General features: G+C 33.0%; 1 protein-coding gene across 1 annotated transcript; it reads left to right on the top strand.

Moving 5' to 3' along the window:
- The first annotated feature begins 127 nt into the window (after window positions 1–127).
- Window positions 128–4,374, top strand: LOC134696745 (putative Ras-related protein Rab-33). The gene is made up of 2 exons (XM_063558677.1): window positions 128–518; window positions 2,139–4,374. Exons 1-2 carry the CDS (start codon window positions 267–269, stop codon window positions 2,601–2,603), a joined length of 717 nt encoding a protein of 238 aa, XP_063414747.1. The 5' UTR covers window positions 128–266; the 3' UTR covers window positions 2,604–4,374.
- The last annotated feature ends 12,425 nt before the right edge of the window (window positions 4,375–16,799 follow it).

The raw sequence follows: 16,799 nt of genomic DNA on the forward strand, positions 1-16,799 counted from the left end.
AAATGTGATATTAAGTCAAATTTTAGAAATAAATTATTCTCTAATATCAAATATTTTAAAAGGAAAGGAGCATGGAAAATGACATCGTAAAAATCAGTAAAACGCTTTTGTTAACTTATATTCAATACAATTATCAAGCTTTTATTTGACACTGAAGAAGCTACGACGAATAATTGGAATGTGTCAAAAATTTAGGAAAACAATGAAATATACAATTTCCCAATATATCTAATATGTTACACACATGATCAAATAACCATTGCAACATGATGGAACCATTATCAAACTCTAAGGCTGTTGACAATACACACGAAGAACAATTTGAATCATCTGTTACAGTCATTGAAAAACAAGCACAAAAGAGAATTTTCAAAATCATTGTTATAGGAGACTCTAATGTTGGTAAAACATGTTTGACATACAGATTTTGCTGTGGAAAATTTCCAGATAAAACAGAAGCAACCATTGGTGTTGACTTCAGAGAGCGAATGGTAGAAGTTGACAAGGAACAAATTAAAGTAAATGATAATATTAATAAATGAGAAATGACATATCCTTCAAGTTCAGTTACCTAATATGAGGCAGGCATTACCTGCGAAAGGGGACGAAGTCTGTATGATTTTTTTTTAGTTCAAACATATCTTTATTTCAAACTGAGACTACTATAACACATATGTGTTATATTAGTCTCAGTTTCAAAACAGAAATACCGTAATGTTTCCAATTTTGGTTCTGTTGTTAGAGATTTTAGTTGTGACGTTATTTAAGTTATGACATCATATGCAATGTAAACAAAGAAACGCTATCATTAGGTAACGTTTTTTCATAACAAGGAATACACCTTATCGCAAATCCCGGCTGACTGGGCCGCTTGAACTTAAGACATCAAACACAATCACTTTTTAATTGTGGCATCAGATATTTTGTTTTATGACATCAAAATTTTACAGGAACCTGTTTGATATCCAGTAAAGGCAGACAAATAGCGATAAGGTGTATTATTAAAAATGAAATTGATATTGCGTTCCTTCCTATTTTATACTAGACTGATAAATATATATTTTACTCAAAATTTAATGCAAATGAGACCGGAAAAAGGAAGTACATTGTAGAATTCTGCGCAGATGCAGGAATTCAAAACATGACATAAAAAAGTTTGAACAATTTTGAGTTCAATAGTACAATGAAAATTTTGGGAAAATTTTCCAGATTTTTTATTTTTTTTTTTATTGAATTTTTTACTGTTATTATTATGTATATAATTTCGCTGTTTCAGAATCTAATGTGTTTTTAGTAATATTTTTGAAAAGTCTACACCAAAGAATTGTGATTGGTTTAAAGTGGAATCAACAATGGATATTTATTATTGGTTTAACCAATGTCAATGATGGGACTTTATTTACAATTTTGGGTACAAACAATAAAATTTCCCACAGTTCTTTAGATTCCAAATGGCCAATTAACTGGTCCCTTCCAGTATCTCGCTTAATTTCATATCTAAGATAGTTTTGCTTATGACAACATTTTAAAAAAAAAATCTGTGTGCAATCATTCATTTAGCATATTGTTTATTATATATATGAGGGTTAAAATGCAAGTTAACTTGCGCTAAATGGCAGCAAATGTTCCCCATTTAACTTATATTGATCAAGTAACATAACTATCTGTAGTCTTTAAGAAGAATATTACATAACTTTTGCAAAATGCAGGAATCTAATATCTGTTCTAAATTTATATAGAATGATGTCATTGTTAAAATAATCTTTTAATAAAAATTGGAGTCACTTCCTTTGTTCAGATTTGCTGTTAAATCAACTACAACCAATGCAATAATTAATTTTACTTCCCACTGATAAATTGAAGCAATCTTTACCGTTCAGTTCTAAAAAGCACTTTGATTACAAGCGATTCACACCAAATGTTGGTCTACCAGGTCTCACTTTATGATAAAATGCTGGATCCACACCTGACAAAAAAATTAGGTAATGACAATAGTAAATTTACTGCTTATTGGTGCGTGCTATTGTCTTTTATTGACATAACCTTTATTTTTACTCTGAATTAAATCTGTGCCATTTTATAATTATAATAACAAGATTGTACATCTTATCTTTTAAATACTTTCTTTGTTATTTTAGCTACAACTTTGGGATACAGCTGGTCAAGAAAGATTTCGTAAATCTATGGTACAACACTATTACAGAAATGTCCATGCTGTTGTCTTTGTTTATGATGTCACAAAAATGAGTTCATTTGAGAGTATGCCAGCTTGGATAGAAGAATGTGATCGACATAACCTGAATCAGGAAATACCCAGAATTCTAGTGGGTAACAAGTGTGATATGAAGGCTAAGGTTGCTATAAATACAAATTTAGCTCAGAAATTTGCAGACTCACATAGTATGCCTTTATTTGAAACCTCTGCAAAGGATGATGAAAAGGCCAATCATGTTGAAGCCATCTTTATGACATTGGCTCATAAGCTGAAAAACTCCAAACCCATGATGACACCTTTCATTGCTCCAACAAATTTACCAAGTAATGTTCAAGTTATCTCCCTTCAGGATAAGAAGGACAGTGAAAAAGATCAATGTATTTGTTAAAATCAGTTGTTTTAGTGATCATTTAATTATTTATTATATTGTTAACAACATAAAATGATGGGATTGCTTTATATTTATGATTTTTCTTTATTGAAAAATATTTTTAAACTTGGACAATATCATTAAAAATCATTGTTGATGAAAGGCATTTGAAGCTTGACATATATGGACAAACCCCATCTTCATACCTACATGTATCAACTTCTTTACCGTTACTCACTTTCAAACTGAGAGATTTGAAGATTTATTAGTCTACATTCAGCCTTCAGAAAAAATAACCCAGAAAAATACAGTTGTCTTCCCTTGAATACATATGAAGGAAAGTTGATCTCTGATTAGTATAGGTATTTTAAAAGATATGTTGGTATTTAAATTGTTTTCTTTTTCATCAATATATAGTATTGATTGTTTCAATGCAGTTTGAATACCCTTAGGCCTTATGTTTTGTTATTGAACTAATGTTTAAGAAGTTTTATCTAGATATAGGAAGATGTGGTGTGAGTGCCAATGAGACAACTCTCCATCCAAATAACAATTTAAAAATTAAACCATTATAGGTTAAAGTACGGCCTTCAACACGGAGCCTTGGCTGTCCACTTTTCATGTTGTTGGTTCTACAAAGAATTTTTCTAGTCTTTACACTGGAAAGAAGATGTATTTTTTCTAGTGTTGTATTTTGGTAGATTATCAATATTTTGTTTAATATTTGTCATATGTTCAATCATGCATATCATGTTTATTGTATTTACTGTATATTAATACAATTACTCATTACAGTTAAACAAAGAAGTAAATGTATCTACTCTTCAATTATGTTTAACATTCCAAAGACAAAAATAAAATCACATTTTTTTAGAGTAACTCTAAGCAAAGGTCACATTTACACACATAAATATATATTTCGACACATAGACATGTTTTATTTTGAAGGTGAAGATCATATCCATACAATCAAAAACACTAAATTTATTTTCCAGACTGAACCACTGTTTTGATATAGTGCATTGAGCATTACACGTTCTTTCCACTTCTAGGGGTGTTTAAAATCATTTCCAAAAACATTAAAAAATCAACCAATGAAATATATGATATGATATTAGAGTTCAAAAATATGTGAATGAGTTTAACCATACTCATAAAAAAATTACTTAAATTGTGCATGGTGCATAATGTAATATTTAAAATTGGAGTTATCTTTCTTTGTCCATAATTTTAGTTGGACAAGTCAATGCCTGCCAATATTAAGTATAACTTCCCATTACAAAATGAATGAAATCTATATCCTTCAGAGCTCACAAGCACTTTGATTGTTGGTTTAGTCTGTCATTGTTTTTTACCCCAAATTTACTTTTCATTTCTATGTAATTCAAAGATTAATTATTTGAGCTTACTATTGATGATTATGTAATGTTTATTTTTAAATTGCCTATTTAAATTGTTCTAGTAAAAACAGTTCTTTTTGTGTGATTTGCATTTTTATGTGAATTTAATTTTATAATATGAAAATTAAGCACTGTATTCTATCTGATCTTGCATGAACATAACAAGTGGGCATTGAGAAGGCAAGTGAGTGTGCCATTTTTGTTTTGTATTCCCTTATTATGTTTGATAAGAAAGAAATAGTATTACTGAACTGCAGGTTTTGATTTTGAGTATTGTGATATTGTTATTATTTGCCAAAAGAAAATGGAAGTCTTCTGTCCTGAATGAAATAATTATTACATTTACTGTTAGATAAGTTCTTGTGAATTAAACACTTTATTATAAACTGTACCAGTATTGTTCTCTTTTCAAAAACAATACATTATAATGACCACTTCTTCTTCTTCTGTATGTATTATACTTCCTTTAAGGAACACCAAGAATTTCTTGTATCACTTTAAACATATATACACTATATACACATGTTCTCCATAGGTCCTCTCAAGGAAATATGTACATGTATACATGACCTATACTACTAAAGCTGGTCTTTAGTAATATATACCACTATACCACTTACAAAGCACAACAAAGTCAACAAAAATGGGAACAAAAACCAAACAAAGGCTATGATAGATAGTTGTCTCATTGGCAGGCATATCACATCTTCTTATATCTAAATATTAAAAGGTTTACATGTCTCTTTTCAGCAACTCTCAAAAGGGGTGTATTTGATGATATTTATGTTGCAAAATACGAGAAACAACACTGTAAACAAGTCTATTTTTGCACATGCTTTATTTTCACATATTTTACATAAACGCTATATATGTGTGAAAATATCCCTTGTAGAAGATTTGTAGAAAGCAAGAACATTGATGTGAAGGGTGAACCTATATTTGATTTGAAAATTTAAATCCAGCAGTCCAGCATTAAATGTTAAAAATGCATGAAAATTCAGATAATAACAAAAAAGGAAAATATCCTCTTGTACAGTACCTTCCTTTATTATTACTTATTTCTAATTTTAAATAGGCACACAAACTAAGATTGCAGGACTGACCTATCTACTACATTTATAATAATACATTTTTGTTTGGATGTTTTTAAGATGCAAAACAATACTAGATTTTACTTCTTGTAAATGCTGTCTAATGATTTTCAGTGTTTTTATTGATATTTGTACTTATTTTTCGCATAATCATCATTGATGTATTCAGCATATGTAAGTGCTTTTTTATTATTTTCATCTAGTGATCATCTTTCTTTTTTTTAGACAACTAAGTCAGAGATATTGTAGAAGTATTAGTTTTGCTACTTTTTCACTACCACCACAACACATTTTTTTTGCTTCAATTATTATGAACAGTAATATGTGAAACTTTAATTATTTTGTATTTTCCAAATTAAAGAACATAAAATTGAGAAAAGAAATGGGGAATGTGTGAAAGCTATAACAACCCGACAATAGAGCAGATGACAGCCGAAAGCCACCAATAGTCTTCAATGTAGCTAGAAATTCCAGCACTTGGAGGCGTCCTTCAGCTGGCCCCTTAAAAAATATGTGCACTAGTTAAGTGATAATGGACGTCATACTAAACTCCGAATTATACACAAGAAACTAAAATTAAAAATCACTCAAGACCAACAAAGACCAGAGGCTCCTGACTTGGGACAGGCCCAAAATTGCGGCTAAGTTAAGATGCTGCTTATCTTAAGTTTGAACCAAATTTTCAGTTTACTTCATTGTGCTTTTTCTTCAAAGTTAGCAAATTGAGAATGGAAACTGTAAATGTTTCAAAGAGAGAAAAAAACCAACCAAAGTGGAGAAAATCAAATCAGTCATCAACACAGCGAGAAAATCCTGTGCAGGCTGGCTTCAGCTGGCCCCTAAACAATTATGTCTACTAGTTCAGTGATAATGGACATTATTTTAACAGACTTTTTCCTAAACACTCATCAAAGCATTTTAGAATTTATCTATCTTGGTGTATAAATACATATCAATGAAGGATGGTGGTCAAATCTATATGTATACAAAGATTATAAAATGTCAGTGTACTTTATAGTTTTTGTCAATCTTTAGTCCTTATGATTTACTGACAACAACTTTATATGTATTTAATTGATTTGGGTTGATTCAGAAGTTATTTAATTTATTTTTGTTAAATTTTGGTGCAGTATGCATTCTATTTGTCCACCCATTGAGTTTTTGTGATTAATTTAAAGTACACAATTGTTCTATTACACAATGTCTTAGCCTTTTGAAATATCAGTTATAATTTCAGTTGATTTGGAATTTAGTTTTAAAATCTGTCCTGTTATAGATTGGACATTGGTAGAGTTGTTACTGAGTATTGTTCAAGGATTTTGTTTCTATTGTTGAAAAATATTAGAAATAGAGTACTGCTGAAACCAAAAGTTTTGAGCTTTAATACAGTACTGTGGATGTCTTTGTAATAAAAACTATAAATATTTTAATGTTTTTATGTAGTTATTCATTGCTTTTTGATATATTTTTTTCAACTCTCCATTAAATGCATGACCTATGTATAACTGTACCGAGGTTAGCCTGTTATGGGTTAACTTATTGTAAATAATGGATGATAATGAAGAAACTGTAAATCTAACTTGTGATTGGTCAATGTTAAAAGTAAAATGGCATCTTCAGTAGCCTACGGTTATGATCTGGCCCCCTTCTCTTTTCTCCAGTGATTAGGAGGTGGTAGGATAATAACTTTTGGCTAGAAAAATATAATGTTATAGTTATATGTTGATTATTTGTTGTTTTCTTCCATTGTTGTGTTTTCTGATAAGTTTATCAAAAAAAAGCCTAAAAAAAAGTATTTTATATGTTGATTATTTGTTGTTTTCTTCCATTGTTGTGTTTTCTGATAAGTTTATCAAAAAAAAGCCTAAAAAAAAGTATTTTTTCAAGCAATATTTTCTAATATGTTTCAAACTTTGAAATTGATGCATTCATTTCTTAGTTGATTCACTAGACTATCATGGAAATTTGCATTATATACATTATAGTAACATAATCAAAGGGGAACTTATCATTGTATGAATAATGTTTGTACATTGTATTGTTAAATGTAATTATTAATTTTTGCATATTCATTGGGTGATCCTGATCTCAGGTTTCATATGTCAAATATGTCTTCCTGTTAATAGTTATTTTATCTTCAGAGGAGCTTTTATTTGTTTAGTTATAATATTTCAGCAAAATGAAATAAAAAGTAATAAGGTTATTCATGAAAATGCAAAAATTAATTAGTGGTGATGTAAAATAATGTCTTTCATTTGTAAAGGATGCCCCAGATAAATGTCTGCATTCTATATTACACTATCTTTTTTCTTAATGCTGAATAATAATTGAAGACACTAGTATGGAGTAAAATGTAGACATTTATTTGAAAATGGCTTTCCTTAGGTTTGTTTGTTTAAAGAAAGAATAATGTACGGCAATGTGCAATAGAACATGGAATATTGTATTTATGTCATATCATCTGCTATGTTCATTAAAATAGTACACCATTTATTCTTATCAGATCACTAGGTCAAAATCAAATTGGGGCCTCAGAGGCTGACAGGTCTATGTAGCTCATCTATTGTACCACAAAATAAGATGTTGTATGATTGCTAATGAGACAATTCTCCACCAGACTAAATAAGATGTGGTAGGATTGCCAATGAGACATTCCTCCACCAGAGACCAAATGATGTGTAGGTAAACAACTATAGATTACATTACAGCTTTCAACCATACATAATAATATGTTAAGACTGAGGTTGTGAGTTCTAGTCCAGTGTTTGAGATGTGTGATAAACACCAATCTTAATTGACTAGGATCTATGTTTTCAGGCCAATAGGATGGTGTTCTTTTCATTCAAGCTTCTAATACAAGATTACTCTGACATCCAACGGTTGTTATGCCAGACAAACTGGACCCATGGCCCCAGCTTGTCTGGCAAAACAGCTGTTGGATGTCAGAGTCATCTCTGACTATCCAGCTTCCACAACAATAAAAACAGGACAAAATAGCCACTAGTGCATGCTGAAAGTGGCATAAACATCAAATAATCAGTCAATCAATCAATCAATCAAAGGCAAATTCTTTTTTCTTTATTAAAAGAGCAGAATATATTTCTATTAGTTGCAGCAAGAATTACAAATGATACTGTACTCAGAATCTTTTAACTTCCTGTATTGAAACAGATTATAGCTTCCTGATCTATTTATGTGTCTACTTAGAAGTACAGCCACTGACATTAGAGTGTAGGATGACATGATTTCATATCATAAAATTTCAAATCAGCAAGTTTAGTACCACTCATACTCGGTTTATTTATGTTGTGAATTTGCTGTAATATGTTTGGTCCCTAGTATTAGGTAGGAGAACTGATACAACATCTGTATGATTGATAACTGCAATGATCAACAAACAAGAAGAGTAGAGGTAAGACCTCAGATGCAGATCTATGATTTGAAAACGGGGCTTGCTTTAAAAGGACATCTAAACTAGACTAAGTGAAACTGGCAAAGAGTCGAGATCAACCATAAGTATGATACCCTTTAATCCCCCTTGGGGGGAGGGGGGACTTTTAGTGGGAAACCATACCATCCTAGGATAAACTGAAATCGAATTATGGAGGATATTGAACATCATCTCAAATACAATAATTTTGGCTTATTCTGTATACCAGTATCATACATCTTCTTCTGTTCTTATAAAACATAACAATGATAGCAGGAATCATGAAAAATAATGGACACTAACAACAGACCACACCAACTAACTTTGAGAAAATACGTAGAAGTACAAGGACACAAAACAATGAACTACACAAAGCCCAGATAGCCCGACTTGAAATAGACACAAACTGTGAGGCAGGGGATTATTGTACATGCACTGAGACATTTGCCTGATGTTGGTAGTTCTTGGTATAGTAAAGCACACAATCGAAAACCTTCACACTATGAGTAAATAAATGACTAGTCTATCCTGTCAAAAAAAAAATTGGGTTAGCTAAAGTTGAAAGAACTTCTACTGAAAACCTGCTAATATAATAGAAGACTTAATTTAACAGAATCAGCAAAGCCAATTGAGAGAAATATCCGGGGAGGGGGAGAGACAGACGATACCAAAAGGACTCAACATTCTTAGATTAAAGAAATCCCCCGAAAACATGGAAAACATCGAAAAAAAACAACATCATTCAACAAAAAGATTACATAAAAATCTAAATACAGAGCAAAAAGAACCCAACCACAACGGGTGGCATGAGGTGCTTCAGATAGGTAACCATATCGTGTTCCACATGTGGCACCTATCTTGTTGCTCATTGTAAGAACAAATTCAGAGACAAAAGTAATGGAAATGAGGAATGAGTCAAAGAGACAACCCAATTACAGGGCAGAAACGTGACATCCCAAGGCTACCAAGTCTTCAAGAACAAAAGAGAAAATCTTGCACCTGTAGGTGGGCATCAGCTGGCAGCTAAACGAAAATGTAAACACTAATCAGCGAAATGGACGTCACAATATAAACTCCGAAACATCAAAAAAGGGATAGAAAACTATTACACAGCCCAACGGCTTCTGATTTGGAATAGGGGCAAATACGGTGGATTTAAAAATGGTTTTTGAGATATCGATATGGGCGTCAAGTTGGTTACTTATTCCCTATTCCGGCTATTCGTTACCTATTCCCTATACTATTCTTTACCTATTCGTTACCTATTTCCTATTCCCTATTCGTTACCTATACGATACCTATTCCCTATTCGTTACCTATTCGTTACCTATTCCCTATTCCCTACTCCCTATTCGTTACCTATTCCCTATTCGTTACATATTCGTTACCTATTACCTATTCCCTATTCGTTACCTATTCCCTATACCCTATTCGTTACCTATTTGCTATCATTTGATTTTTGTCGAGCCTGCAACTTTTGTTGCAGAAAGCTCGACATAGGGATAGTGATCCGGCAACGGCGGCTACGGCGGCGGCGCGGCGTTAGCTAACTTTTTAAAAGCTTTATATTTTAGAAGATGGAAGACCTGGATGCTTCATACTTTGTATATAGATGCCTCTTGTTACAAACTTTCCGTCAGTCACATGTCAAATGTCCTTGACCTCATTTTCATGGTTCAGTGACCACTTGAAAAAAAAGTTCAGATTTTTTGTAATGTTGAATTCTCTCTTATTTTAAGTAATGTGATAATCATATTTGTTATGTGCGTACCTTGCAAGGTCCTCATGCCCGTCAGGCAGTTTTCACTTGACCTTGACCTCATTTCATGGATCAGTGAACAAGGTAAAGATTTGGTGGTCAAATCCATATCTCAAATACTATAAGCAATAGGGCTAGTATATTCGGTGTATGGAAGGATTATAAGGTGTACATGTCCAACTGGCAGGTGTCATCTGACCTTGACCTCATTTTCATGGTTTAGTGGTTATAGTTGAGTTTTTATGTTTTGGTCTGTTTTTCTCATACTTTATGTAATAGGTCTAATATATTTGTTGCATTGAATGATTGTAAGGTGTACATGTCTAGCAGGCAGATGTCATCTGACCTTGACCTCATTTTCATGGTTGAGTGGTCTTTTTGTCTAATACTTTATGCCATAGGTCAACTTTATTTGGTGTATGGAAATATTTTATGATCTATATGTCAGTCTCACAGGTTTTATTTGACCTTGACCTCATTTTCACGGTTCATTGCTCAGTGTTTAGTTTTTTTGTTTTGGTCTATTTTCTTAAACATGTTTAACTATATTTGTTGTATGGAAGCATTGTTAGCTGTACATGTCTGCCTGGCACTGATCATCTGACCATGACCTCATTTTCATGGTTCATTGGTCTTTGTGTAGTTATCTTGGTTAATGTTAAGTTTATGTGACAGTTTTTAATAAAGCTTTATACTTAGGATTATCAACATAAAATATCCTTCCCCCTTTTTAGTTATGGCATGGAATGGTTTAATATGGCTGCCGTTACCATGGAAACGTCACAAATGTGAAAAAAAATCAGTTTTTGGTTTTGGTGAACTGTTTGGATATGCTTCAACTCAGAATCATCATATTTTAAAACAATGTAGGTGCCCACTATATACAGGTGTTGGATGATTTTGGCGATCATTTGAACTACTATGTTGCCATGAAAACTACACCAAAATTTTCAAAATGCTCAAAACTTCATGAAACTTCACAGTAATGATGAGCAACATTGGAAGATGTGGCATTTGAAGTTGGAATTTCAAAAATAGGTTTTGTTACCATGGAAACAATGCAAAAAGATCAAACATTTCAAAAATAATTTTGAGCAAACTGGATGAAATTTTACAGGAATGGTAACTGGCATAGGCAGAGTTGGATTTTGAAGTTGGAATTTTCAAAATGGCCGCCGTAACCATGGAAACAGCAAAAATATCCAAAATTTCAAAATGTTCAAACTTAATGAAACTTTGCAAAAATGTTACTAGACATCTGTAGATGCTCTGTTTGACTTTGGAATTGTCAAAATGGCTGCCGCTCACCTGGCAATAGGGGGAAGGGTGCCATCCGTTATTGCTAGCAATTACAAATCTAGTTGTTAATACTCTTATATCTGGTAATAGTTCTAAATTTGTTGAGGTAAAATGATCTTTTTATGACCTATTTATATGTGTTTGTGCTCAACCGATCCTTTTACTTCATGTTCGATAGGCATTTGTTCCTTATTTGTTTTTTATACGTTCTACCTTTTAACTGCTTTATGTCCGTATGTTTGAAGATGGATCTTGGTTCGAATGGATGAAATCACCGTGTTAGCGCTTGCATAAAAAAGAAGATGTGGTATGATTGCCAATGAGACAACACTCCACAATAGACCAAAATACACATAAATTATCAACTATAGTTCACTGTAAGGCCTTCAACAATGAGCAAAGCCAAAAAAAATAAACGGAATACAAATATGTAACACAAAAACAAACGATAAATACTCAATTTCAGGCTCTTGTCTAGGGACAGGCACATACTAACATAATGTGGCGGGGTTAAACATGTGTACATCGTTTCGGAGCATGCTATTACCTTGTTTAATTCGTTCCATCTCTCGCTTATAATTCGCTTATAATACGTGCATCACACGTTGCACCTTTTACAACATGATTTTCAATTGTTTTGTTGTCTCTGGTGGTAGATTTGGTTGAGGTGATATAACTCTATAAGCGCATATGTACCCGTTCCAGCGCTCGGATAATACCCTTTTAAATATTCGTAACTTATTCGCTAATTATACGTTTGTTGTACGTTAAACCTTTTAGAAAAGGATTTTCAATTGTGTTCATATCTCTGGTGATAATAATGTGTTCTTACAGATGAAATACCCCTATTAGCGCGTATGTGCCCGTTCCAGCGCTCAGATAATACCCTGGTACTTATTCGTTCCTGATTCGCTTTTAATGCGCGGGGTATACGTTGCACATTGAAATAAATCGTTTTTTTAATTGAGTTCTACCTATTCGTTACTTATTCGCTTACAATACGTTTGTTGTACGTTGCACCTTTAAGAAAAGGATTTTCAATTGTGTTCATGTCTCTGGTGGTAAGAATGTGTTCTTAGAGATGAAATGATCCTATTACAGCGCATGTACCCGTTCCAGCGCTCGGTTAATACCCTGTTACTTATTCGTTACCTATTCACTTATAATAAGTTTGTATAATAAATACGTTGCACCTTTTAGAAAAGGATTTTTGATTGTGTCTATGTCTCTGTTGGTAACAATGTGTTCTTAGAGATGAAATTACCCTATTAGCGCGCATGAACCCGTTCCAGCGCTCGGTTAATACCCTGTTACCTATTCGTTACCTAATCGATAACTTTTCACTTATAATACGCTTGTTGTACATTGCACCTTTTAGGAAATGTTTTTCAATTGTGTCCGTGTCTCTGGTGGTAACAATGTGTTCTTAGAGATGAAATTACCCTATTACCGCGCATGAACCCGTTCCAGCGCTCGGTTAATACCCTGTTACCTATTCGTTACCTAATCGATAACTTTTCAATTATAATACGCTTGTTGTACATTGCACCTTTTAGGAAATGATTTTCAATTGTGTCCGTGTCTCTGATGGTAACAATGTGTTCTTAGAGATGAAATTACCCTACTAGCGCGCATGTACCCGTTCCAGCGCTCGGTTGATACCCTGTTGCCTATTCGTTACCTGTTTGTTACTTATTCGCTTTTCACACGTTTGTTGTACGTTGCACCTTTAAGAAAAGGATTTTCAATTGTGTCCGTGTCTCTAGTGGTAACAATGTGTTCTTAGAGATGAAATAACCCTTTTAGCGCGTATGTACCCGTTCCAGCGCTCGGCTAATACCCATTTACCTATTCGTTACTTATTCGCTTATAATACGTTTGTTGTACGTTGCACCTTTAAGAAAAGGGTTTTCATTTGTGTTCATGTCTCTGGTGGTACCAATGTGTTCAAAGAGATGAAATAACCCTATAAGCGCTTATGTACCCGTTCCAGCGCTCGGCTTATACCCTGTTACCTATTCGTTACTTATTCGCTTACAATACGTTTGTTGTACGTTGCACCTTTAAGAAAAGGATTTTCAATTGTGTTCATGTCTCTGGTGGTAACAATGTGTTCTTAAAAATGGAATAATCCTATTAGCGCGTATGTACCCGTTCCAGCGCTCGGTTATACCCTCTTACCTATTCGTTATTTATTCGCTTATAATACGTTTGTAATACGTTGCCACTTTAAGAAAAGGATTTTCAATTGTCTTCATGTCTCTGGTGGTAACAATGTGTTCTTATTTAATCTCTAAGAACACATTATTACCACCAGAGACATGAACACAATTCAAAAATCATTTTCTAAAAGATGCAACTTACAACAAATGTATTGAAAGCGAATAAGTAACGAATAGGTAACGAATAGGTAACAGGGTATTAACCGAGCGCTGGAACGGGTATATGCGTGCTAATAGGGTCATTTCATCTCTAAGAACACATTCTTACCACCAGAGACATGAACACATTTAAAAAACGATTTATTTCAAGGTGCAACGTTTACCCCGCGCATTAAAAGCGAATCAGGAACGAATAAGTAACAGGGTATTATCCGAACGCTGGAACGAGTACATACGCGCTAATAGGGTAATTTCATCTATACGAACACATAATTACCACCAGAGATATGAACTTAATTGAAAATCCTTTTCTAAAAAGTGCAACGTACAACAAACGTATTAAAAGCGAATAAACAACGAATAGGTCACGAATAGGTAACAGGGTATTAACCGAGCACTTGAAGGGGTAATTGCGCGCTAATAGGGTCATTTCATCTCTTAGAACACATTGTTACAACCAGAGCCACAGACACAATTGAAAATCCTTTCCTAAAAGGTGCAACGTACAACAAACGTATTCTAAGTGAATAGGTAACGAATAGGTAACAGGGTAATAACCGAGCGCTGGAACAAGAACTTGCAGGCTAATAGGGTAATTTCATCTCTAAGAACACATTGTTACCACCAGTAAAAAATCAAATAAGTAACGAATAGGTAACGAATAGGGAATAGGGAATAGGTAACGAATAGGTAACGAATAGGGAATAGGGAATAGGTAACGAATAGGTAACGAATTGGGAATAGGGTATAGGTAACGAATAGGTAACGAATAGGTAACGAATAGGGAATAGGTAACGAATAGGGAATAGGGAATAAGTAACCAACTTTACGCCCATGATATCGATCCCCTTTTATCTCCAGACAAACACACAAAAATATATCCACAGTAAAACTGTTTTCAAGTAATGGAAATCCGATGTCAGAAAAGGTAACAGAAGAAACTAAGTAAAATGACCGATACACAAATTAACAAATGACTACTAGCAGTGAGTCTGATATGGACATATATGTACCAGATCCAGATCCCAATTAAACTGATTGAATATGTCTTCGTCGTTTGAAAATCAAGCACAACTTCCTTCCTGTTAGTGGTTTAGTATCATATCAAGAAGAACCTAACTGACATAGCATTCAACAATTGAGTTTAGAATAAATGCACATGTGTTTATTTCCTATGCAAAGACCCTATATGTTAAACCTTTTGTGCAATAGCTTCCTTGTAATCAGTAAACCTATATCAAGCCATTCAAGGCTATCATGATAAGAAACACAAACTTTGAACTTTGCATCAACTAGGAGATATATTCCTTATGTACAGGTACTGCTGTAACCATTACATCAACTGCGGGGAGGTGGCCGTACTGCTTGAATGTTGCTCCATAGGAATGTAAAGTTGACTATTGGAAAGATCAAATCATATCTCAGTTTGTTGTATAAATTCTTAACAGTTTCTCATCACAAGATGTAAGTCAAGATATGAATCAGACTTAACTGGTAAGTTCGATGGAATAGATATTATAAACGGAGTCACCAATTGTTAATAAGTTAAAACTTTTTAAAAGTGAGAGCATGAGAATTTTTTCAAAATTATCACGGTATCATGTAAGGAGCTCCTGAAATATTTCTTGACCTTCATAAAACTGAATCCGGATATCACTAAATCATCATAAGGAACTCCATAACTGATCATAATTCTAGATTTCTGAATATTATTTTCGAATACTAGTATTCAAGAACCTCAGTCTATATTTCAATTGTGAAGAAATGTCATGGTATCCTGAATAATTTTAGAATCTCCACAAATAATTTGTCTAGTTTGCTATATATCAGAAGATCTTCAATACTAATTGAGCGCTATAAGGATATATTTCAGGATCTTTACGATTAACAATCCTGGATCCACAACTGTCCACAATTAAACCAAAGTTTCTATAAAATTGGTTAACCGTTTTCGAGTTCATAATGTCCGAATTGTTTTCGACGTACATTAGACGGATAACATGTACGTAACGGTCTACCATAAAACGTCCCATTTTAAAAGACTGGCTCATTAAAATAATACTTATTTAAAAGCCTAATAAATTGAAATGAGCTCAAAACTAATTCAAATCAGATTTTTTTTAGGAATGTTCTATATAACCTTTCTTTTGCAGCTAGTGAGCTAGTAAATATAAAACTAATAGAACTCTTGTTTTTCACTGAATTGATCTGAATTAAATTTGTATTGCATACAAACAAGACTTATCATAAAATTTTCCCGGTCGAAGGAATGAGAAACACACTATTTTACATATTTTGAAACTACGAAGTTTGTACAAAGTTCAACTACATGTATGTCGTATTTATAAAAGTCGGTGATAATTTTAAGGGTGAGGGTGCACTTTGTCCCCTTTGAAAAATCCAAAATCCCGCCCCATAACGGATAAAAGTACACTTGAACTGTGTCCGTATACCGGAATTAGATAATGCTATATAAAATCTTCCTTTATTCTGATTTTTTTTTAACATACATTGTATATATATTGTCATCTTTCATTTTTTTTTTGCCAATCCGGCCAGTGGTCAGTAATCCTCTCTTTCTTTTTTTATTTTATTAAACTCAAATCTCCGATTATGCTCCTCTCATAAAAATCAAATGGTAGCTCCCTAAATACATTTTCATCAAAATTTTCTGGATCCTCCACTGATAGAAGATCATAGAAAATTTGTATGTGTGTGTACTATTTTAAATTTCCCGCCATTATTTTTTTTACACAGTTGTCTCCCATGAAATGGGTTGCTGAGACTGGTGAAAACAGAACATCAAACAAACTGTTTTAGAAAATTAATTATGTATATATGATCCTTATAAAAG

The sequence above is a fragment of the Mytilus trossulus genome, chromosome 14 (genome assembly GCF_036588685.1).
Source record: "Mytilus trossulus isolate FHL-02 chromosome 14, PNRI_Mtr1.1.1.hap1, whole genome shotgun sequence".
NCBI classification, from domain to species: domain Eukaryota; kingdom Metazoa; phylum Mollusca; class Bivalvia; order Mytilida; family Mytilidae; genus Mytilus; species Mytilus trossulus.